Here is a 21,737-nt window from a genome sequence, read left to right as displayed (position 1 = left end):
ATGACCAAATAATGACTGTTAAGGGTCAGAGCTTATTTACACGGTTCATTTCCTCTTTTGTTGTGTTTTTCTCTTTGTTTTTAAGCTCTACAAATCAAACTCCTCCTGCTGGGTTGTTGTTGTTTTTGTTTCCACAGCACCTTTTGAACAACCTGTTACTCAGACGAGCGTGACAGTGGCAGTTGTCAGACAACAAGGTGGGCACAGTAGATCACAATCATTTCAGCCAAAGACTCATTGATCATTAATGTTTTTTTTCTTGATTATATCCCTTTCAAGCCGTTTCAAAAGTGTCTGTATTTGAACATGAACAAGATGATTCATCATTAAAAAAGAATGGCAGAGCTGAGGTACGAGTTTTTTTGCAACATCAGATGTTCAATCCTGAGACACACATGACTCACTAAATCAAAATTTGTTTCATTTACAGTTTCTAACATGACTACATCTTATTTTAATCACTTACACTCTTCCTGATGAAGTGATTAAGAGTTACCATATTTTCCGCTCTATAAGGCGCACCGGATTATAAGGCGCACACTCAATTAATGACATATTTTAAAACTTTTTCAATCACAAAATAGTAATACAAAAGTAATCACAATAATAACTCAAATAATAACTCTCAATAGCATAATAACTCAATGTCAATATGACCAACCTTGTTCAACTGTAAACACACAAAAGAAACATGTAAAACTTACTTTATCACTTCATTCGCCAATCTACAAATCCCAATTTCTATATTGATCCATATATAAGGCACACCTGATTATAAGACGCACCATCAGCTTTTTTTAAAAAAAAAAAAAAAAAAAAGGTTTTTAGGTGCGCCTTATAGTGCCGAAAATATGGTAATTATAATTTAAAAAACACAATGTACTTTGTATTTGCAGTCTGCTTGCATGATGAGATTCCTTTTCATTGCAGGATACCTTCTTAGCCTTCCTGGGGGTGGGCAACATTTGCAGAGTAGCAGCACTTGTCTCCCTCACAGTGCTTATTATCCCAGTCTTTATTGCCTGTAAGTATCATGTGTGGGTTGTAAAACGTCTTGTAGATGAAGGTCATCCTGTTAGGCTTAGCTGACAAATTTCTTTGTTCATTTTTCCCACAGCAGAGAGACGACCTCGGCCACTTCAACACCTAAAAACAACAGCGATAGAGAATGTGTATGAAATTATTTGAATTCATTCGCTTTTGCTCATCATTTTTTCTTATCTTTTTTTTTTTGTAGTTACAAAAAAAGGACGGATAAGACAGCCATGCAAATGAATGTGTCAGAAAGGTTCCAGGACTAGTTTAGATTTTATCCCCAAAGTATGAGCTTCTACGTTAAAGCCTTGTGGCATTATGTCACAAATTATGGAAATTCCGTCTATGATTTTTTTTTTAAATGATATTACAACATGTACAATTTCAAAATACAATGATTCTGACATTTCTATGTGATTGCAGCTGGACGTGCAAGTTTTTGTGTACGAAAATAATCATTGTCCAAATTTCGGATCATATAAAACCATTATAATTACAATTTTTTAGATGCATTTTAATTGGATTTATGACATTGATTTTCCTACGATTTTTGCAACATTCCGTTGACCAGCTTTCAAACTTTGCCAGTAAACAGAAAATTCTTTGTTGACTTGTGTGTCACCTTAGAACAGTAGGTGGCGATAGAAACCATTTAATGTCTATGTCTTAAAGCGTCATCATCACTTCACAGGCTACAAGGACAGATTTTTAATTTTTTTGTTCAAAAATTTAACCTACTGTACATATATATGGATATAACCGCTGCCACTGAACAATTTGAGTGGTTGAAGGGTAAAACATGCATAAATAACTTTAATTATTACACTTTTAGAAGCATTTTCAAAATTAGGGTAAAAAATGCAACATGTGTAGTTTGCATAATGTGTGCACAAAGGTTAAAGTGGCACAGACCTTTCTTTTCTTTCAATTTTTCTATTTGGAGATCCAAACACAAACATTGCCAGTGCTAAGGCATATCAAATATATTTTCTTTGAATGACACTAGTCCCGGAATTTTTCTGACGCATTTCTTATTGTTTAAATTATGCCCTGTACACTAATTGTATGTAAGGTAATTATTTTTCTTTGATCACTGTTTGCCCAAATTGTTACTTGTTCCATAAACAAGGCTTGCAGTCTGGTTCATGATGCGCATGTGGTCGACGTTTACTGTTGAAACAATAAAACTGACTATGTAATGTCATTGATTCATAACATTTCTTTGATAATGTACCCCATGTGAAGTATTTTTCAGCCCCTAAACAGTGCAAAAAAAAAAGATGGGTGAAAAAAAAAAACTTCAAAGTGCTGAGTCATCCATGTTTGTTTTATAAACTTTGCAACAACATTTTCAGCCAGAAGCCTGGTGTTACATCATCAGTTTTAGTTCTGGCTCAGATGCCAGAGAATTTCATCATTATTGACATTGTACATCCATATAAAAGTTAAACTAAAGGCATACAGCGTTTTGTCCTTGCAACACAACACAGCAATAAGTTGCATTATGTTCCAGTCAATTTATTCTTAATTTGAAAGGGAAAATGTGCTGTTCCTTTAATGACATTAAAAGCATTAAATTAGATTTACTGATACCTGCAGAAACTCTTAGAATCTCACATACCGCCTTTTGAGAACCACTGCCCTTGTTACTTTAATTTGACATATTTACCAATTTAGTTATAGATTGCTACATGTTCCACTTAATTTGCTCTTGATGAAAAAAAAAACCTGTACTTTTCATGGGCTTTAAAAGCACAAAATAAATTTTGCTGATACCTATTATAATAAATACATCTCTTAAAATCTCATGTTACACCCTGAGGGGCCTTTAAATATGAACATTTGAGAACTAATTAGTTGTAACTTTAAAAAAAAAAATATTGTTTCAGCTTTACATGTTGTCAATTGAATATAATTTGGCATTTATATTATTTGAATTCATCCATTAGGCTAGCAGTCAATACTATTAGTCAAAGAGGTCATTTGGAAAATAGTTAGATACTTAACTTGAGCAATAGTAAATGTTTTTTTTCATATTCCCAGAAATGTTGTAAGATCCCCTATTGTTGACTGATGTGTATCTGTTCACTTTTACAGCAAACATGATGCGAAGGTGTTTTGTGTGGGTCGAGATGCCGTAATAAAATAGTCAATAAAGCACATCTCTTTAAAGTTGTTACAATATTATGTCACCTCGCCTCTCATCGCTTCTCATGTAGCCTACATAGGTTTTTGTAAAGCGTTTTATACAGTTGATCTTGCAGCCCTTTTCTACAAATCCTACTCAATATCTTATCGCCAACCTGCGATGATCGGTAGAAAGTAGTCTCATATTAACATGTTTGCTGTTCTGTTTGTTTTAGGAGGCATCCAAAGGGGAAGTACTTCTAATGCTAGGGTTACTTGAGTTCCAGCAGACGAAAAATTCACACTCAGCGGCCTTTAACAACACTATTTATATCTTTTGTTTCGTCTGTAATTTGTTACTTTTGTGGTGGATTGATTAGTGTTTCTGAACCAACACTTTGTGTGTTAGGGGAAAAAAGCCTAGTTTGCTCAAAAACATTATGATATTCTGTGTTTTCAATCAAATAATATAGTTTTACGTGAAAGGATAAGATTGTTGTCCATGTTTGTGTTTCTCTCAATTCGTATTATTCCTTTAGTAATAAAACAAGTCATGTCTGTGGTCAGTAGGCGCCAGTTACACAAGGCAGATACTGTTCAGATCTGTTCATCTGTGTATACTGTATACTTTATAGGACTTTGCCCAAGGGGAACAAGGCAGGCATTTCTTAGAGCATAAAAGTTGTAATGGAACTCCTTCCCTGATTGCCGTTTCTATGAAAGGGGAAGTCAATATAAAATACTTCTTATTCTTTAATGTTCTCTGCAGCCCCACCAGTCTAAACACAACATTTTTTGCTGCTATATTTGGGTCCACATTTACTAAAATATTTTGGGGAAAAAAAATAAATGTATGTAAATTCTTGGGATTGAATGTCTATGTTCTGTAAAGACAAAAAAAAGGCTTTGAGATTGAATGAGTTAATACTTTGCAGAATATGATGAGCAAAAAAAAAAAAGACAAAATCTTTTTTTTTCAATCCATTTAGCTCACAAACGTCACATGACCTAACTCAGAAAATCAGGTGAGCCGTAATTGGTTGTTACCTGAGGCCTGCGCATCGATGATGTCATTTTCAGGTGACAGCCTGTGACAAAATGGCCGCCCCCTGAGATGGATAGAAACAAGTGGATATCACTGCTCATTTCATATCCCGTAAATACAGTATTAATCAGAATGCAATGTTTGGACTGGCGATTGGATGCATTTAGCGGTAATATATCAATGTTAAGAAAATACATTTCTATTTTTCATTTTTCCTCAACAGTATGTCCTGTTTGTCTTGAACTTAAGGTTGACGCTGTGAAAAGAGTAGCCAATGTTAAAAAAAAACCTAACTCTGACTTATACTATAAATGGTGTGTTTGAATGGTGATCAGGTTTTGGAACATCATCTTTCCCGTGTTTGTGTAATTTCTTATAAAAATGACACAAAACATTCTTTTTCCAAAATAGACTTTCCGAGTTGTAGTAGGTGTCAAATAGCCGTTTCGAGATGGATGAGAAGCTGCGGAGCGGCCAATGCATTGCTGAAATGCGTAGCTCATATTTCAACAATGACTGATTGACTTCTGAGTTTGGTTTACATCATTTGTTACCAATGATGACAGTCAGACACATTAGCTCCGTTCCCAAGTTTGTTGATAAGCTCAATTCCGTCTATTCATCACTGTGAAACTTCTTGCCACTTGGAGAAGGAACCAAAACCGCAAAGAAGGAAGCAGACCTCTTCCCCGTCCTACCTTGGCCTGCAGAATTGTTTGTGTGAGCACATTGAGAAGCCCGTCATGTGACTTGGAAACTTGTCAAAACTGCAATCTCTCCGTGGTCCAGTTTGATACCCAGCAGCAGGTGAATGAAGTTCCTCATATTATCATGACTTATTTTTTCAGTAGATACCTCACTTTGGGTTGCATTTTCTGCCTTCTTCCAGGTAAGAGATAACCGACCAATCGATTTAGGTGCATGTTTAAAATATCTGACTTTTTTTTTTTCCTTTGCAGAGTGCAGCTTTGCAGTAAGTCTAGAGATTAAAGTTGGAGCAGATGTTACCTTAGCGTGCAAGTACGACGCTCGCTACCATGGTAGGCTGTCGGTTTGCTGGGGTCGAGGGCCTCTCCCCAACAGGGGCTGTGCCAACGAAGTCATCAAGACGGACGGGACGTCCGTCACCAGCAGAATGTCCGAGCGCTACCTGCTCATGGGCGACATTGCAGAGGGCGATGTGTCGCTGACTATCAGACAGGTTGTGGAGAGCGACTCGGGTGTGTACGGATGCCGCGTGGAAATCCCAGGCTGGTTCAACGACCGCAAACATCAGATGACCTTGACGGTGGTTCCAGGTGAGGCCCAAAATATTGTATGTTGGATTTTGACAAGTTTGACCATTTTTGGGTGATTTTCGTCCACATAGTTCTCTCTTTATTTTAGCCAAGAGATGGCACACTCCTGGTATTGTGTAACTATGTGGTCATGCCATGTTGAAATTTGACACACTGGCACCAATCTGGGTGAAATTTCAGCCCCCTAGTGTTGTTTTTCAATCAATCATTTCCAATCACACCTAAGGACAATAATAGAGTGTCCACACCTACCATGCACATTTTGAAATGTTGGTTGAAGCCGGAGTCTCACACACAGGGGGAGAGAATAACTCCATGCAGGAATCGAACCTAGAACCTCTGAACTGTGAGACGGACATGTTAACCACTCTTCTAACTGATCTGTCACTACGTCAGCCAAATATTAACAACACTTCTGTCCTCAATTCCGTTGCTCAAAATAAATAAATAAATAAACCTCTCATAGCTGATTAAAGAAACACTTCTGTAGCTCCCAAAAACAATTTAACCGCAAACATAAAAATACGCTTTTAATAACAATAAATATAAGTATTTACACTGACTTGACAAGATTAAATTAAATTCAAGGACACACTGTTTATTAACTCATTCAGTATTTTAGACCCTGCCCCCAACACATAAAAATAAAAACACACACACACACACATACATATACAGTACATATTTATATATATATATATATATATATATATATATATATATATATATATATATATATATATATATATATATATATATATATATACTGTATATATATATATATATATATATATATATATATATATATATATATACTGTATATATATATATATATATACTGTATATATATATTTATGTTAAATGGTATATTTATTATGAATAAACATAATTTTTTGGGAGAGTGAATGAGTTAAGCATTATTGCACTGACTTGTTTGTGTAATAATTTTCAAACTGTTTAGAATTTGGACAGTGTGATCAAGGATTAGAATGAATTAGAAAATTAAAGATAGAAAATTAAACTTCCGTTCCCAAAAAAAAAAAAAAAAAATCCCCTCTTAGTGCCAATATACTGTAAAACCATTTTTAATGTTGTGGATGGATAATAGAGATCTTCAAGGAATGTTCATTGTCATTAATGCTCCTGGTTTTCTTTCCTCTGTTTCACTGTTTTCTTTTTTCCTGCCTCAATGTCATCATTTATCTCTGTTTTTGTTCAGTTAAGAAAATAACTCATTTTGAGTCTATCAAAATGTGTGTTTGTTGCTGAGCACATAATTAGCAATTCTCTTTTTATTAATTAATTAATTAATTTATTTATTTATTCATTCATTTGTTTAGCACGGCCTGATGCTTTAACAGTGAAGATCCAGGAGGTCAGGGACAGAACTGTCACCATTAGCTGGTCTCACGTGTTTGACGGCGGAAGGCCCATCAAGTCCTACAGGGTTGACCGCAAGAGCAAAGAGGGTTTGCCAAATTTCCGAAACATATCCAGAAATATCATTATGGCAGCGTCTCATTTCACACTTTTTTCCCGCCCCTGCCACACAGCTCAATGGGATGCTATGGCTACAACTCATATAACAAATCCTAACTTGACTCAAGTCACTCTGATGGATCTGAGCCCGGCTAAGTATTACAACCTTCGCATGTTTGCAATCAACAGTCAGGGCATGAGTGACCCCAGTAACGTTCTCACAGTGGCCACAGAGGAAGCGGGTGAAGTACAAACTTACAAATTGCATTTTTTGTTTTATTCAACTGATATGTTCTTGCATTTTGTATTACTGTTGCCTTTTTCATTTCTTTGCTGTTCAGCACCTGAAGGCCCACCCTTGGACATGCGGCTCCAAGGGTTCTCGTCTACGAGCATCAAAGTGTCTTGGAAGGTAAGTTGTTATTTTATTCGAGAACACTTGATTCAACAAGAACTCAAAAACAACAAAAAAGACAGTTTGATGTAGAAGAAAAATAATTCAGTGTTAGATGGTATCATTTGAATCATGATTCATAAAAATATATTCATATAGATTCATATCATATCAGATTCATCTTTCAGTCGTGTGCATAATCTACCTACACTCCACTAACTTCATATTTTCATAAACCTCGATCACCCATTGAACCTTTTGGCTGCTGGCAAATGAAAGTCAAGACTTTAACAAGGTTGTTTTTGTAGAAAATGGACACCTCTAATGAAAAAAACAATTTTGGTCACATATGTATATTTGATTGTTTTAGTGCCACCTGTTCATTTATTTAGGTGGTATTTCATTTGTGTATCATGCATTATGTAAATTGTATTAATCTGCTAAAAGAAGCTAAGGAAAGATGGAAAAATCTCCAATATGCAAAAGACTTTTTTTAATATGTTATAAAAAAAATGTGGGGACAACTAAAATAATTAATTAATTTTTTAATTAATTTTTCACAACGTGAGGGATCATTTTATGTCTTGTGCAGTACTCATCAATTCAGATTTTAAGATGGGTGCCAGATTAACTCTTTCAGTGCCATGGATGAGAATTCTCATAAAATATTTTTTTTATGAAAGGGTAGCTGAAACCCTTGACTAGATCTTACTTTAATATTTTGCCAATTGAGCACTGTAAGAAGAAAGGCAAGAAAGACAAACATACAACACATACATTAAATACTTGTAATTCTAAGTAAGAAGTGAAAATCTTTCACTTATGTTTACAGCGATGTAGCACACAATGTTTTATCGGCCTTGAAAGATGAAAGAAAATGCTAAAAATTGTCTGGCACTTTAGTGCTTGCCTTTTCCAATAGCGCTTGGCAGTGAAAGAGTTAACAGATTAATTGTGATGTAATCAGTTAATTACAGTAATAGTTAAAGAGTGATACACATTCTTTGTTAGAAAGAGCTTGATTACCACAGATGTTGCTCTACTTTAGCCTATCACATAAATGGCAAACACCCAGCAGCAAATGCAGCCACAGTTAAGAAGAGCAATATCGATGCTAATGTAGCAAGACTGAGCAAAGCTCTTTGCCAAACTAAATTCGCAAACACACTCTTTGAGGAAGTCTGCGACAAAAGTCTGGGCAATTTTTTCTTTTAATGTTACTTTCTAATTATTAGGCGACAAACAAAAGAAAACAGCAAAATTCCTCCTCTGGTCAAAACTTGAGATAAGTATTAAATACAACTGAAGATTACGACTATTAAATACAGAATAAAGTAGAACACTGAATCAACTTTTTAGTTATTGGATATGAAGCTTTTGATCTACCAAAATAACAAAATTCATCATATCTAAATACAAAAAAATGGTTGAGGGTTGTTCAAGTCTAGATCTTGAATCATTAGTCCGTTTTTAAAGCTTAAGTGTTGTTAAGAACACTCATTTTCTTGTGTTAACTCTATAGCCTCCAAGGGCTGACCTGAGAAACGGGGTAATACGCAGTTACAGCGTCAACTACAGAGAGTATGACCCTGTTGGCAGACATTTCAAATGGTGGCATCGCCGAGAAGTGGCTGCCACAGGGCAACAAGAGAGCCTCATTCTGACCGGGTTAAGGCCCTCCACCCAGTACGGTGTGATCGTACAGGCCAGGACCAAGGCAGGAACGGGACCTGCCTCAACTGCCCCCCTCTGCTCCACTTTGCTTGAGAGTGAGTTATTATAAATGTATAGTGCTGTGCAAAACTCTAAAACCATCATTACATGATTTATATACACATATATATATATATATATATATATATATATATATATATATATATATATATATATATATATATATATATATATATATATATATATATATATATATATATATATAAAATAAAGTCATATGTTTTTCTAAGGAATCACCATGACACAATTTAGCAATAATTTGTGTCATATTACACATTTAGAAAAGAAAATGGTCTAACCAACATGGAATGAAAGTGAAGAGATGGCATTGTTAACTTATGTGGTTTTGCACAAATATAGGGACTTCTATATAGCACTGTATCTCCTCAACAAATGTATTAATTTAATTTAGTTTTATTGATTTTGTTTTATATTATTTTTCAGTTCTCCAAACTTCGACCCAGGCGACAGTCAATCCACTCACCATTACTTGGCCGATGCTACACACTCAAAGGTTCTTTCCAGGTACTGACACACACACAATAACAATTCAAATGGATGGCATTTTTTTTTGAAGAAGAAAAAAAGTAATGATCCAATTATGGATACATATTTTTTAGGAAATTACTGTTTTTAATGGAACGATTATCCCAATGACCTTTGTGGGTCGGGGAATAATAACAAAAAATGCAATGTGTGACGATAACTTTCTGTTCTTGCGATATTATCAGGCAAAAAGGCTCCATCATGCAAAATCTGAATTTTGGAGCTTTTCTTTTTTTATCCATGTCCTCATCAAAAACGCCCCCAAGTGGTGGTTTCCTCCACATTCAACCATCTGAGAAAATGAATGGTTGATCACTTTGTGATGTCACTAATTGAGCACCCTCCCTATACAGTCCATGCAGAGTAAACACATAATCACACTCACAAGCAGTCACAATCTCACTATGATAGTGTTAAAAATCTAGATACCAAAACAACTGAATCAACATTTTACCAAAGACAATACACTGTACAATCATGTACTGGCATAATATCAGATTTTGTCTTTGTGAAAACCGAACACAAAAATATTACGGTGTCATTATATCACAGTATTAAAATTACAGCTCTTCACAAGCATTAAATTATTATTAGGAAACCTTAGGATTAGACGGATATCATGTTTGTTTGACCAGCATAAATTTATGTTTGTTTGTTTTTTTTTAAACAAAAATGAGCACTTACATTTGCCTTTTTGAAATAAGATTTTGACAGAAATATTGTAAAGTTAACTGTGAAAAGTTTAAAATAGCACAATTTGGACCTTTGAAATATTCTTCTTATATGTATGGCCGCTGCCCTTTCATGTTCACAGATGTAGAAACTCCAGCAGGAGATGTGGTTATTGCCAGCACAGCATGGGAACGCAGCGCTACAGGTTTTTCCCTTCGATCCAGCATTTGACTATATGGCAGGAAATGGACTCCTTGATCACCCAGAATAGTTTGAATCAAAATGAAAATATGTTTTAGTGCCCCCAGATCCCCCAGTTGTTGAATTAAAGGAGATTAAAGACAACATGGTTTCTATTTATTGGACTCCTGGCTATGAAGGCGATGCCCCAATTTCCGGATTTTTCCTTGAATATAAAGCATTGAATGGTAAGACACAATGAAGTTGCTAAAACAATGTACATAAAATAGATATTGACTTCCTTTGTCCGATTGGTGCTGAACTGACATTTTTTTTCCCAACAACCACAGGCTCGTGGGATTTAAAAAAAACAGTTGTGGATTTCAGCCCAAACCAGACAGAGGCCACCATCATCGAGATAAATCCCTCCACGTACAACATCCGCATGTTTGCCAAGAGCAGTGTGGGCATTAGTAAAGCAAGCAACATCGTGACCTTCGCAACTCAAGATCCAGGTGATATGCAGCTATCAATATTAACCATACTGGAAAACTATTCCTTAAAAAAAAAAAAAAAAAACCGCACACACACACTATGTTTATACAGTAATTGCAGATGCAAATACATGTTATAGTACAAATCAATCCAAGTGTTTGTATAATAGTTTCTAAAGTTGACATTCGTGTAATAATACCAAAGCGTTAGTATTGGTATTTGTTTTTGTTTTTGTTTTTTTTTTGGTTTCTCACGCGTCTCTCAAGCAATCAAATTTCTGTATATCCTAAATATATATATAGTGAGTCCTGCTTCGATTCTAATATATTGGTTAGGACTCAGAAAGAAAGTTTAATTTGACCAAGAAAAATCTTTTTAAAAAGACAATGATTTAAAGAACCTGAATCTCTTAAGAACCTAAAAGAGCTTGGCAAAAAGCTTGGCATTAGTACGTGTATATGTATTGCGATTACTTGGTTGCAGTATTTAATGGTTGCAATGAAAGCATGCAATGAAAGCATGTTTAAATGGTACAAGAAAAAAATAATCGAAAAAGTTGTAATTTTACAAAAATACAATGTCGATTTTCAAGAAAAATTAAAAAGAAAAAAATGTGTTTGAAATGTTGTTTTGATATCAAACTTCTCACATGAATGTAAATCTACTCTCAAAACCCATTATTTTATCTCAATATTTTTTTTGTTAAAATGTGAAAAAAATTTCATAACACTCCAATTTCGTAATGTAAATGCCTTGTAATTGACATTCTGGCTCGCACAGGTGATCAGCAAGATGACTTTTCAACGACAATAACAGCCATTAATTCTCATGCTGCAGTAAGTATGGAGCAACATGTTTCCTTTTTACTTGTACGTATAGTTTTTTTGTTTATTGTTGCCCATAGTTACAAATTTAAAATCAAACGCTAAACTGCCCTGCACTGTCTTGCAGCGCCTCCTAAAGGACAAAAATGAGTTAAGGAAGATTTTGTTTCCTTTTTTTTTGTCTCTAGACGAGCTCTGAAGAAAGTGGAAGTGGTCACCTTGTTGCCATCCTGGTTCCCCTCGCGCTGGTGTTGTTATTGATTGTTGCCATAGTAACCACATGGCACCTGAGACGTGAGTATATGCTCAGTGAGTGAGTGACGCTTCAGCTCATGCAAGCTGCCGTTTGATGATCTGTGCCCCATGTGCACCCTCACAGGGATGAAAGTGAAAAAAGGCAACCTTAATCTGTGAGTATCTACATACTTGTCACTAAATTTCATTTCCAAAGGCATGTTTGACTGGATCAAATGGCTGCTTCCTCCACAGGTGGCTGAGCCGTGGAATACTTTACAGAGGCTCTGAGTCCATGCAGGAGCTGTGAGATATGCGTCTTTGAAATATGCCAGCATGAAAATAGAACCGAGACATTTTGCCAGTGAAAAAGCGTGAAAATCTTAAATAATGAGCCCTAAATTCATTATTTCGCACTCAACATCCTAATCATGCGGCATCATCATCACTGACAAGTCCTCATACAGTTAAGACAGTTCTTTCTTTCTTCTTTTTTTTAACCCTTGTTGCAAACCATACACATTGCACTTTTATTCTCCAATTTTGTAAATGCTTTTAAAGGCATAATAATTAAGGTTATTTATGATTTTTTTTTCCCTTCAACCACTCAAAGTGGTTGTCGGTTAGGTTTATTAACACCCATAAAAAATTGAAAAATGAAATGGTCTGTCTTTGTAGATGACAAATAATTGGTCTATACCGCCACCTACTGTCTTGAGGTGAAACACAAGTCAACAAGTAACTTTGTAATAAGTAACTGTGTAATCCAAATCAATGATTTCATTTTCACTATTGTTCATTTTGTGGAACAGCAAATCAATGATTTAATTTTCACTATTGTTCATTTTGTCTAACAACAATCATGCTGCTGAATTAATATGACCTGGATGTGTGTGTAATCATCTAAAAGTGTCAAAACTCTATTTTATGTTTGAAGATTCACACACAAAGTGATAAGGTAGTAATGAATTCATAAACGTGTGCTGTGTTTATTTCTCTGCAATAGTAATAACATCCTGGGTCATATGTACTGTAATTAACCAAAGGTTTTGGATTTTTATTTTCTGTGTACCTTTCCCCCATTCAATACAGCAAAAATGCCACAAAAATCTGTACGGATGTTCTGCCTTTGTACCCAAATCCTTTAAGCTACATTTGAACATTGAACTTTTGAACGGGTTAGTTTGACAGAACAAGATGTTTAAAGTAAAGCGTAAAATGTTAAAGGTTTCAGTAAAATATAAAATTTAAAGAAAAATCAAACAAAGTGATCATTTTATTTACCAATTACTGTCCAATTTTACTGCCATGAAAAATAATTTGTTTTTATTGTGTCAGTGAGGTCAAAATATAACAAGATTTATAACAAATGCTTCTCGATTATAAAAATAACGATAGTCGCTGGCATCAACTGCCATCTTGTTATATCCAAGTGCCAGCAGAGGGCGGTAGAGCCCCATATTAGACTGCGTTTCAGCTTTGAGCAGCCCCCACCGGTAGAGCATCCTCATGAGGAGCCACTGTAGCCAAACTCGATTTCCATCCATCTGTCTAATAAATCTCTAAATTGGAGAAGGGAATTTTATATGTGGGAGATTTGGGATAGCAGCCTGCCAGGATGTCACCCAACAATGAGGGCGCATGGGGAGGGATTGCAAGTACTGTGTTTCAGCTCTTACCACATGGAGAAATATTTTTACATGGCTAAATCTGGATGAGGAGAAGCATGAGTGTAAAAAAAAAAAAAAAAAGCTGCTCATGTTATCCATCCAGGTCTACAACCAACACAGGATGAAGTCTATTATGTAAATTGTACTTTGTATAATAACGTCCATCACAAGCTAAAGGACAGCATGCAAGTGTAGAATGTGATTGCGGCCTTTAAAATCACAGGGTTCACCACATCCTTCATATCTTCGCCCACCGTCCTCCCTTTGCTTAAACCTTGCACAAACAGCAGACTTTGTAGTCTTTTTGCACCCTGTCCACAACTCTGTTCTTTCATTTGTCTCTTCAAACATTGTTAATTGCTCTGCGTGGCACTTGAAAAAGAAGAACAAAAAAGTCAATGATGGGTGTGGGTGGAAATGGTTACATGACTTTGATGGGGTTTCTTTGACTGGTCACGTGAATTAAAAAAAAAAAAAAGATTTACCTAGAACCTTGGACACACTGCTTCCAGCATACCACACGTACACAACGTGATGATCACTTCAACACGAACAACATGGCCTCTATCAGCATCTATCCAAAAAATTACTCATTCTTACTAAGAAACAGTTAAAATAATAGTAGGATGCATAAGTCTTAGGTCACCGTGAGATTTGCTCTTTTACCAGTACAATATCCAATTCTATTTTTTTTTTTCTTGTAAACTGACAATATTTGGCACCCAAAGATGAATGTAAGACAAAAGATCAACTTCTCAACTTTTATTGGCTTCTGGGCCACATACAAAACTTATCATTTTACATTATTTGTAACTTACACGAGCAATATTTCTCGAACGCATTAAATAAGATTCACTGAAGGGTCAGTTTTGTGCTTGCTAACTTTCTCAAACTTTTGTATTGTTCGGGAACTAAACTTAATCAGAACTAGGAACACACCTAATTCCACATCAATATCAATATCAATACATTTCTTTTTACTAAACGGGGGCTGCTTGTATAAGGTGGGAATGGGACTTAGGGGTGAGACGTACCACAAAATGAGATGTCTCTCAAGAACGATTGAGTCCATGAGAATTGATCATGAGATTTTTGCAAAATTTGTAATAAAAAAAATATACATTTCATTCTCCATATACATTTTGGTTATTGAGACAAATTGATATGCTGTAAGAACCACAGATGTAAGATTTAGATTGTTTTTCATTACAGACAGCAGGAGGTTCTGCATTTACCATTGTCCATAGCTATAACAGACATGGCAACCTCCATGTAATAAAATGTAATGATAAGTAGACCTACGATTATGTTTAAAACAGACTGTTGGTCATTAGGAACACATTTATTTGCAAGTTTTTGAAATTTATAATCATTTAATTGATTCCTTTTTAATGAAAATCGGTCTAAATCTCACACACTGTCCCTTTAAATTGTCCTCTTTTGGGATCATAGTAGAAATGCGTTCACAAAAACAATCATTGACTTGACAGGTAACGAGAGGTGGCACATGACAAGTTGGGTCCAATCATTCTAGTATGGGTGAGAATCTGTCTTTTTACAAAAATGAAATTGAATAACCTACTGAACTTGAAATTTGTTTTATGTCCTTATGTTTTCCCGAAACAATAAATTAATTCAATAATAATTATTAAAGGATTCTTGCATGTCTGTTTGTTTTATTTAAAATCTAATTTAATGCTTTTTAATACCCTGACAGAACAGTTCATTTTTCTTTTCAAATTAAAAGCAAATTGATTGGAAATGAAAACAACTTTTTTTTTGCAAATTGTGTTATATATGACTTTATTTTCTGGATTTTTGCCATCCACAAATACATGTTTGCGAGAGTACTTAGCTTTGAAATTTTTTACAGGGGGCACCTCTTTGCAAAAAGTTTGAAAATTAGCTTAGCACATGGTTCAACTTAGCTCGAGATGCACGTGACAAAGGCCTTTGGCGACGCTACAATAGACCCGCAGGAAGCTCCTCATATTAGCTGTTGGACAAGGGCTGGAGCATAACACCACAGGTGGGAGATTTAAGAAGGGGGTAGAGCGTGTATGGCCATAACAATGGCAGTATTAGCGACCAACGTAATGTTAGCGCTGCAATCAATCATGCCCCAACATTGTGGCCACATCAAGGCACCCGGCACTCAGGAAGTGGAGCCTGAACGGTGCCACACACACACCAAAGGCTGAGCTCCACAGGAGGGGCTGGTCTGCAGACCGCCTTGCCACGATGAATGCATAGAGCTGCCAGATGTTGGCCCTTCATAGCGCACATGACAGCATCAGAGCTGGAAATAAATCGGAGGTGAGGTGGAACAAAAATGAGACGAGACGCGGATGCAGTTTGTCAAACCGTGAGCAGCCATTGGCTCATTTGGTGATGAAAGAAGCACTAATTGATTCAAGTCTTGCCAAGCACCCCCCGACTTACTGAGACAGCTCAAAGGGAACATTTCATCCTATTAGAGCCATTGCTTGTCAATGTGCGAGTGAGAGTAAGTCGCGGCAAGAGCGGAGTAACAGAGTTGAGAAAAAAAACAAACTGGAGGGCAGTGAAAAAGCAGTCTTAAAATCACCTCCAAGGACGTCATTTGTGACAAGATCTGACATTGCATTTGTGTGTGTGATGTGATCTGATTACCCAACCTGAGTGAGATGGAAGGCACTGCTCATGTTTGAAGGTCAGACATACAGTAACAGTTACCATGGAGACACCAAGAAGTAAACCAAGTGTGGTGTTGTCACTTTACCGAGGCATCTGCATCAGCCCTGTGCGTGGTGCATCACTTTGGACGATTTGTGGACGCATTTGTGTCTGGACTTTATCTTTTGACTCATTTGAGCGAGCCAACAAGTCCTAATGTGCTCAATAGAGGACATCTCGGCCTCTCCAAATACGTCTCATGTATTTGGGTCGAATGCAATTGACTTTGCTGTCATGATGAGACAAAATGGACACAACTGTGTACGCAAATGAATGGGTTGGATCTTTAACCTTTGGTCCTTAACTACTTACATCAAAGGCATTGAAAGAAAGTACCAGGGAGCTGAAATTTCACCCAGATTGTGACAGCATTTCAACATGGCATGATCACTTTGTTATCACAGTACTAAGAGTGTACCATCACTTGACTAAAATACTGCCGGAATGATGTGAAAGAAAATGACTCGAAAATTATCAAAATAGTGCACAAGGACTGATCTAATGATGGCCAATTAACTGACTATTGTTTACTAGGTAAGCGGTCTCCAAACCTTTTCCTCTGAGGGCTGCAATGAGAAAAAAAGAAAGGCTTGGTTACAAAAGAAAAATCTTTCACTGAATTACCATGTTTTTTTCCCCACACTCCAACCGTTTTTATTACTTTAATAAAGGGCCGTGTCAAAATGTAATTTTAGTATATGCCGCGAGCCACAGAAATGTGGATAGCGGGCCGCAAATGGGCTGCAGGCCGTAGTTTGGACACCGCTGAGTTAGACCATGGACATGGCACACAGAGACGAACAACTATTCACACACGCATTCACACCTATGGACAATTTAGTATGTCCTATACACCCGACACTCATGGACATTTTTGGAGTGTGGGAGGTAGCCGGAATACCCGGAGAGAACCCACACGGGCTCAGGAGAACATGCAAACTCCACACAGGAAGGCCGAAGCCAGGTGGATATGAACTCGGGTCCCAGTGCTGACCACTGCGCCACTGAGTCACCCCATGACTTACATCTTAGAAAAATAAGTATTTCATGTACTTTGATTACTGGTTTTAAAAAAGTAATTTGAAAGTAATGTAATTGTAATATTAAAATAAAACAGTTTTTGAATGGAGTCTTTGATTCCATTCAAGTTCTGACCGTCTCGTGTGGGGCTCGCGAGTTTTATGTGTATGGGTTTTCTCCGGGTACTCTGGTTGCACTAGGGGTGGCCATTTTGCCACATTCCCATAACTGAAAATGACATCAAAATAGCTCTGTGGGTTAGGGTTAGGGTTTTTTTTTCTGTGTTTGGCCATGTGACACAACTTGAACAGTGATTGGTTGTTACCTGAGTTCTGAACTGTGATGTCATTTTCATTCGACAGCAAAAGGCAAAATGGCCGCCCCCTGGATTTTGATTCTTACTTGGAATTCTGTGATTAGACTTGTGGGGCTGTATTTGAAATTTGGGGGAAATGCAAAAATACAAAAATACAAAATCCTCACCTTTCATGTGACCCCAAAATGGTAACTTGTTCAACCATTACAATTGCATTGTGAAAATGAGCAATTTGATTTATCGTTGATTATGTAAAAATCACACTCAGGCATGCAGACTGAGCACTAGTGTAATTGATTGTGCAAAATATTGCCAATATAACAGGTTTGCACATCTTTGTATTTTCTCAGTCGGTTTGATAATAGGGATGAGCATCAGTTTGTGGGCAAAAAAAAATACAGAAAACAAAGCATGAACAAGTAACAAAAGAAACTTACAAAGTATAGTAGTAAAAAAATCATCAGAAAGACAATCAAATGATCACACGGTCGAAAAGTATAAACTTATCGGGTCCTGCATTTTAAATATTTCCAATTCAATAATCAATTTTTTCATTCTATGAGGCATTATATACAGTTCACTTGTATTCACTAATATCATTCATTATTATTTAATATGCAGTGTGAGTCTCACTTTAGATGTCAAAAAGGTTTTGTGGCTCCAGGTTTATTTCTCGAATAAGACAATCAAAAGTCGCCTACACCTGACTTAGGCATGTTTTGGCCCGAATTCTCATCACCCATTTAAGCGCTTGTCCTTTAATTAGTTTTTGTGTACCCATTGATTCTGTTTGTTGGAGCAAAGCTATTACAGAAGGCGCCTATGAATGCAGAACGCAATATGCAGATTGACAACTTTAACCACATTTATCGCATGTTATTGTTGAGCGCATCTTGAGTCGAGTGGCAAATTTGAACCTTCCTGGAGAAGTTTCCATAGAAACCCGCTGGAGTTCATGTAGATGTAGCGAGTTTATCAAATGCTGGAGAAAAATCATTTGGAAACCTGTCATTGGGGACAGAAATAACTATAATGGCATGCTTGTTGCATCTCTTTGCATGCTCATAATCCTTTATGCTTGCAGACATTTCCATAAACGTTTGAACCTCCTGAACCACACAGCTTGTACGATTCATATCTCATGCCACCTCTCATTCAGACAGCATTAAGTGTCAGCGCTTTGAACGAAGGCATGGCTCCTAATCTCTTTAAATTTGTTTGCATCCTCATCTGCTAACGCCATTGCTTTTTATACACCGGCCCAGAGGCGGGTTCCGCAAAGGAAAAATCGTCAAACTGGAAGATCTCCATCAGCTTGGCAGCAGAACACAGTGGAAGTCTTGGATCGGCTCAGGGGATTGGAGCAGCTGAGCTCTGCCGTACAGACACGTGACTGGCGCTTTTGAATACGAGGAGTGTTTAAGGATGGAGGGAGCAGGGGGATAGAGAGCCGGAGAGGGGTAATCACATCAAGGGATTAGTGGCTGTTATTAATGGAGGACAGGGAAGCTGATTGCTGACATTCTCAAGTGCGCTATCTATCTATCTATCTATCTATCTATCTATCTATCTATCTATCTATCTATCTATCTATCTATCTATCTATCTATCTATCTATCTATCTATCTATCTATCTATCTATCTATCTATCTATCTATCTATCTATCTATCTATCTATCTATCTATCTATCTATCTATCTACCTAACCCACCCCTCCCTCCCTCCATCCATCCATCCATCCATCCATCCATCCATCCATCTCTGGGCGGATGATTCTATTAAACAGCTCTCCTCACCCAACCTCCGGGCAACAGTTAAAATTTTGGTTTGTAATATTCCCGCTACCCACTTCATATGGGGGAATAATATTCTACTCCCCTGAGCGTTTGTGTATTATTGTTTGTGTTGTCACCCCCCCCTCCTTTTTTTTTTTGAATGATGGCCATTCAGTAGTGAACAAACAAGACATTTGTCTGCATCACCTAAGGGAAGACTCAGTGGAAATATGCGTTTGCAGCTTATCCTTTGCTTCAATTTTCATTTTGTCAGTGACTCATAGCAAACTTTTCTTCAGGGATTTGAGCATGTTGGACATATAGAGGGTGACCAGACATCCCAGTTTATCCAGGACAGTACCTGTTTTGAGCCTTGAGTCCTGAGTCCCGACGGATTTTGTCCCATTGTTTCGCCCTGCTTTAATGACGTCCCATTTGTTTTTTAGTCCAGTCAGCACGACAATTGTTTGGGCCATGTATATTTCGATCACACAGTTGTCATAGTGATTTGTATAGTATAACAATTAAAAAGGAATTTTAATTTTGAAAAGAACTACAACTATTTTTTGCTTCTGTGTTACAGAATCATGGTTAGACTTTAGCGAGCTAGCGTTTCTGGTGGCATGTTTCCAAAAGTGAAAAGGCAAGTAAACTTACAAACTTAAATTTACACAATTTTGTAAAGGCTTTTAAAGCTATTCTAATTAAAGTTATTCAAGTTATGCAAATTGTTCACTGGCATCAGTTCTGTCTATACATATGTAGGTTAAAGTTATTAACCTGCATATATAGGTTAAATCTATTAACGCCCACAAAAAAATGAAAAAGGGCATGGTCTGTCTTTGTGGTCTATGATGTGATGATGACACATTAAGACATTGCCACTAACTGATCTCTACCGCCACCTACTGTCTTGAGGTGAAACACAAGTCAATGAAAAGAATTTTGTGTTTGCTGACATAGTTTGACCGCCGCTCAAGAATGTTGCAATATTTGCAGGAAAATCAATGTAATAAATCCTAATAAAATGTTTCCCAAAAATTTGGACGATTATTTTTGCACACCAAATTTTGCACGTCCACCTGCAATCACATAGAAATGTCAGAATCGTTGCATTTTGAATTTTTACATGTTTTAATCATCTGTTGGAAATTTCAGCTCCCAATTGTATTTTTCTCCTCATTGATTCTTTTATGATATACAAACTCAAAGAAATGTTCATAATTTTTAATATAATACCACAAGGGTTAAAAGAAAGAAAGCTTACCAGAAAGATAGCGATGTAAACCCGCAACAGAAAAAGTTACATTCATAAATCTTTCACAAAAACCACAAAAACTGAACGGTGATGTAGCGAGGGAACACTGTATTGCCAAACTCCCGGAACTGTAGAATAAACTGGCGGCCATTATGATTTACTTAGTTGCTGTGGTAAATCTTTGGAAACAATGACACAAGTCTGGCGGCTATGCTTTTTTAATTTGGCCCTAAAATGCCAAGCAGTGCAGATGCACACACACATATTCTGTACGTATACACACACACAATGGCAGGGTGTCTGTCAACTGTGTGCTCATAATGACATCCTATCCCCTCGTGTTCTCTGGCATCACTGTTGAGGCAGAGAAAAGAGCGATCCCTCCAAACGCTCTCTAAGATTAAGGCTTTGTGTTTTACATGTGTTATCGTTGGCTTCCCTTCGTTATCCCCCCCCCCCCCACACACTTTTGTCTCAGCCTCCCCCCTCTAATTAGGATCGTGTCCCTTTCATTCCTCCTTCTGCGCCTTTCTTCCACCTGTGAGAGCGATAAGAAGAGGAGCGCGTAGAGAGAACAAGTGGCGGAGGAAAAAGAAGAAGGAAGTAACGGGTAAAGGAAAGATGAAAAGGCCGCCGCCGCACCGAGCTGGTGGCGGAGCGTTGGGGAATGCGCTGTCTGAGGAGAGGATGAAGGCGCTTGTCACATCGCATCACACACACACACACACACATGCACACATGCACAACCTGTGGTGCGGCAGAACCGTGCAGCCCCGCTGAGCCCAGCTTTGAAACCAAGAAAGCACAAAGGGAATGAAAAAGAAGAAAGAAGAACAAGCAAGAAGAAGCCACTGTGTTGGATGCTTCAATTTTGACCCATATTTGTCCTGACACATTAATCAAACACTCGCTGAGGAGCC

General features: G+C 37.0%; 2 protein-coding genes across 3 annotated transcripts in view; both read left to right on the top strand.

Annotated features, from left to right (window-relative positions):
• LOC148413969 (hepatitis A virus cellular receptor 2-like) overlaps positions 1-2,239 on the top strand; it is a 42,660-nt gene extending 40,421 nt beyond the window's left edge. For both annotated transcript variants that reach the window (XM_088431652.1, XM_088431651.1), the window contains exons 4-7: positions 138-197; positions 280-350; positions 931-1,024; positions 1,118-2,239. In XM_088431652.1, coding sequence (XP_088287778.1) covers positions 138-197; positions 280-350; positions 931-1,024; positions 1,118-1,188 — 296 coding nt within the window. In that variant the 3' untranslated portion in view covers positions 1,189-2,239. The remainder of the gene's footprint in view (positions 1-137; positions 198-279; positions 351-930; positions 1,025-1,117) is intronic.
• Positions 2,240-4,969: 2,730 nt separating this feature from the next.
• LOC148413968 (uncharacterized) lies at positions 4,970-15,346 on the top strand. The gene is made up of 14 exons (XM_088430569.1): positions 4,970-5,096; positions 5,167-5,505; positions 6,846-6,974; positions 7,059-7,226; positions 7,326-7,396; positions 8,901-9,147; positions 9,557-9,637; positions 10,473-10,535; positions 10,630-10,758; positions 10,861-11,025; positions 11,786-11,841; positions 12,018-12,123; positions 12,209-12,239; positions 12,319-15,346. The coding sequence occupies exons 1-14, from the start codon at positions 5,039-5,041 to the stop codon at positions 12,371-12,373; spliced, it is 1,698 nt and encodes a 565-aa protein (XP_088286695.1). The 5' UTR covers positions 4,970-5,038; the 3' UTR covers positions 12,374-15,346.
• Positions 15,347-21,737: the final 6,391 nt, after the last annotated feature.

This window comes from Hippichthys cyanospilos, chromosome 13, assembly GCF_059441005.1.
Source record: "Hippichthys cyanospilos isolate Australia breed blue-spotted pipefish chromosome 13, RoL_Hcya_1.0, whole genome shotgun sequence".
In the NCBI taxonomy this organism is placed as follows: domain Eukaryota; kingdom Metazoa; phylum Chordata; class Actinopteri; order Syngnathiformes; family Syngnathidae; genus Hippichthys; species Hippichthys cyanospilos.
Note: the sequence above shows the minus strand (reverse complement) of the source record. Positions and strands in the feature narration are given on the sequence as shown.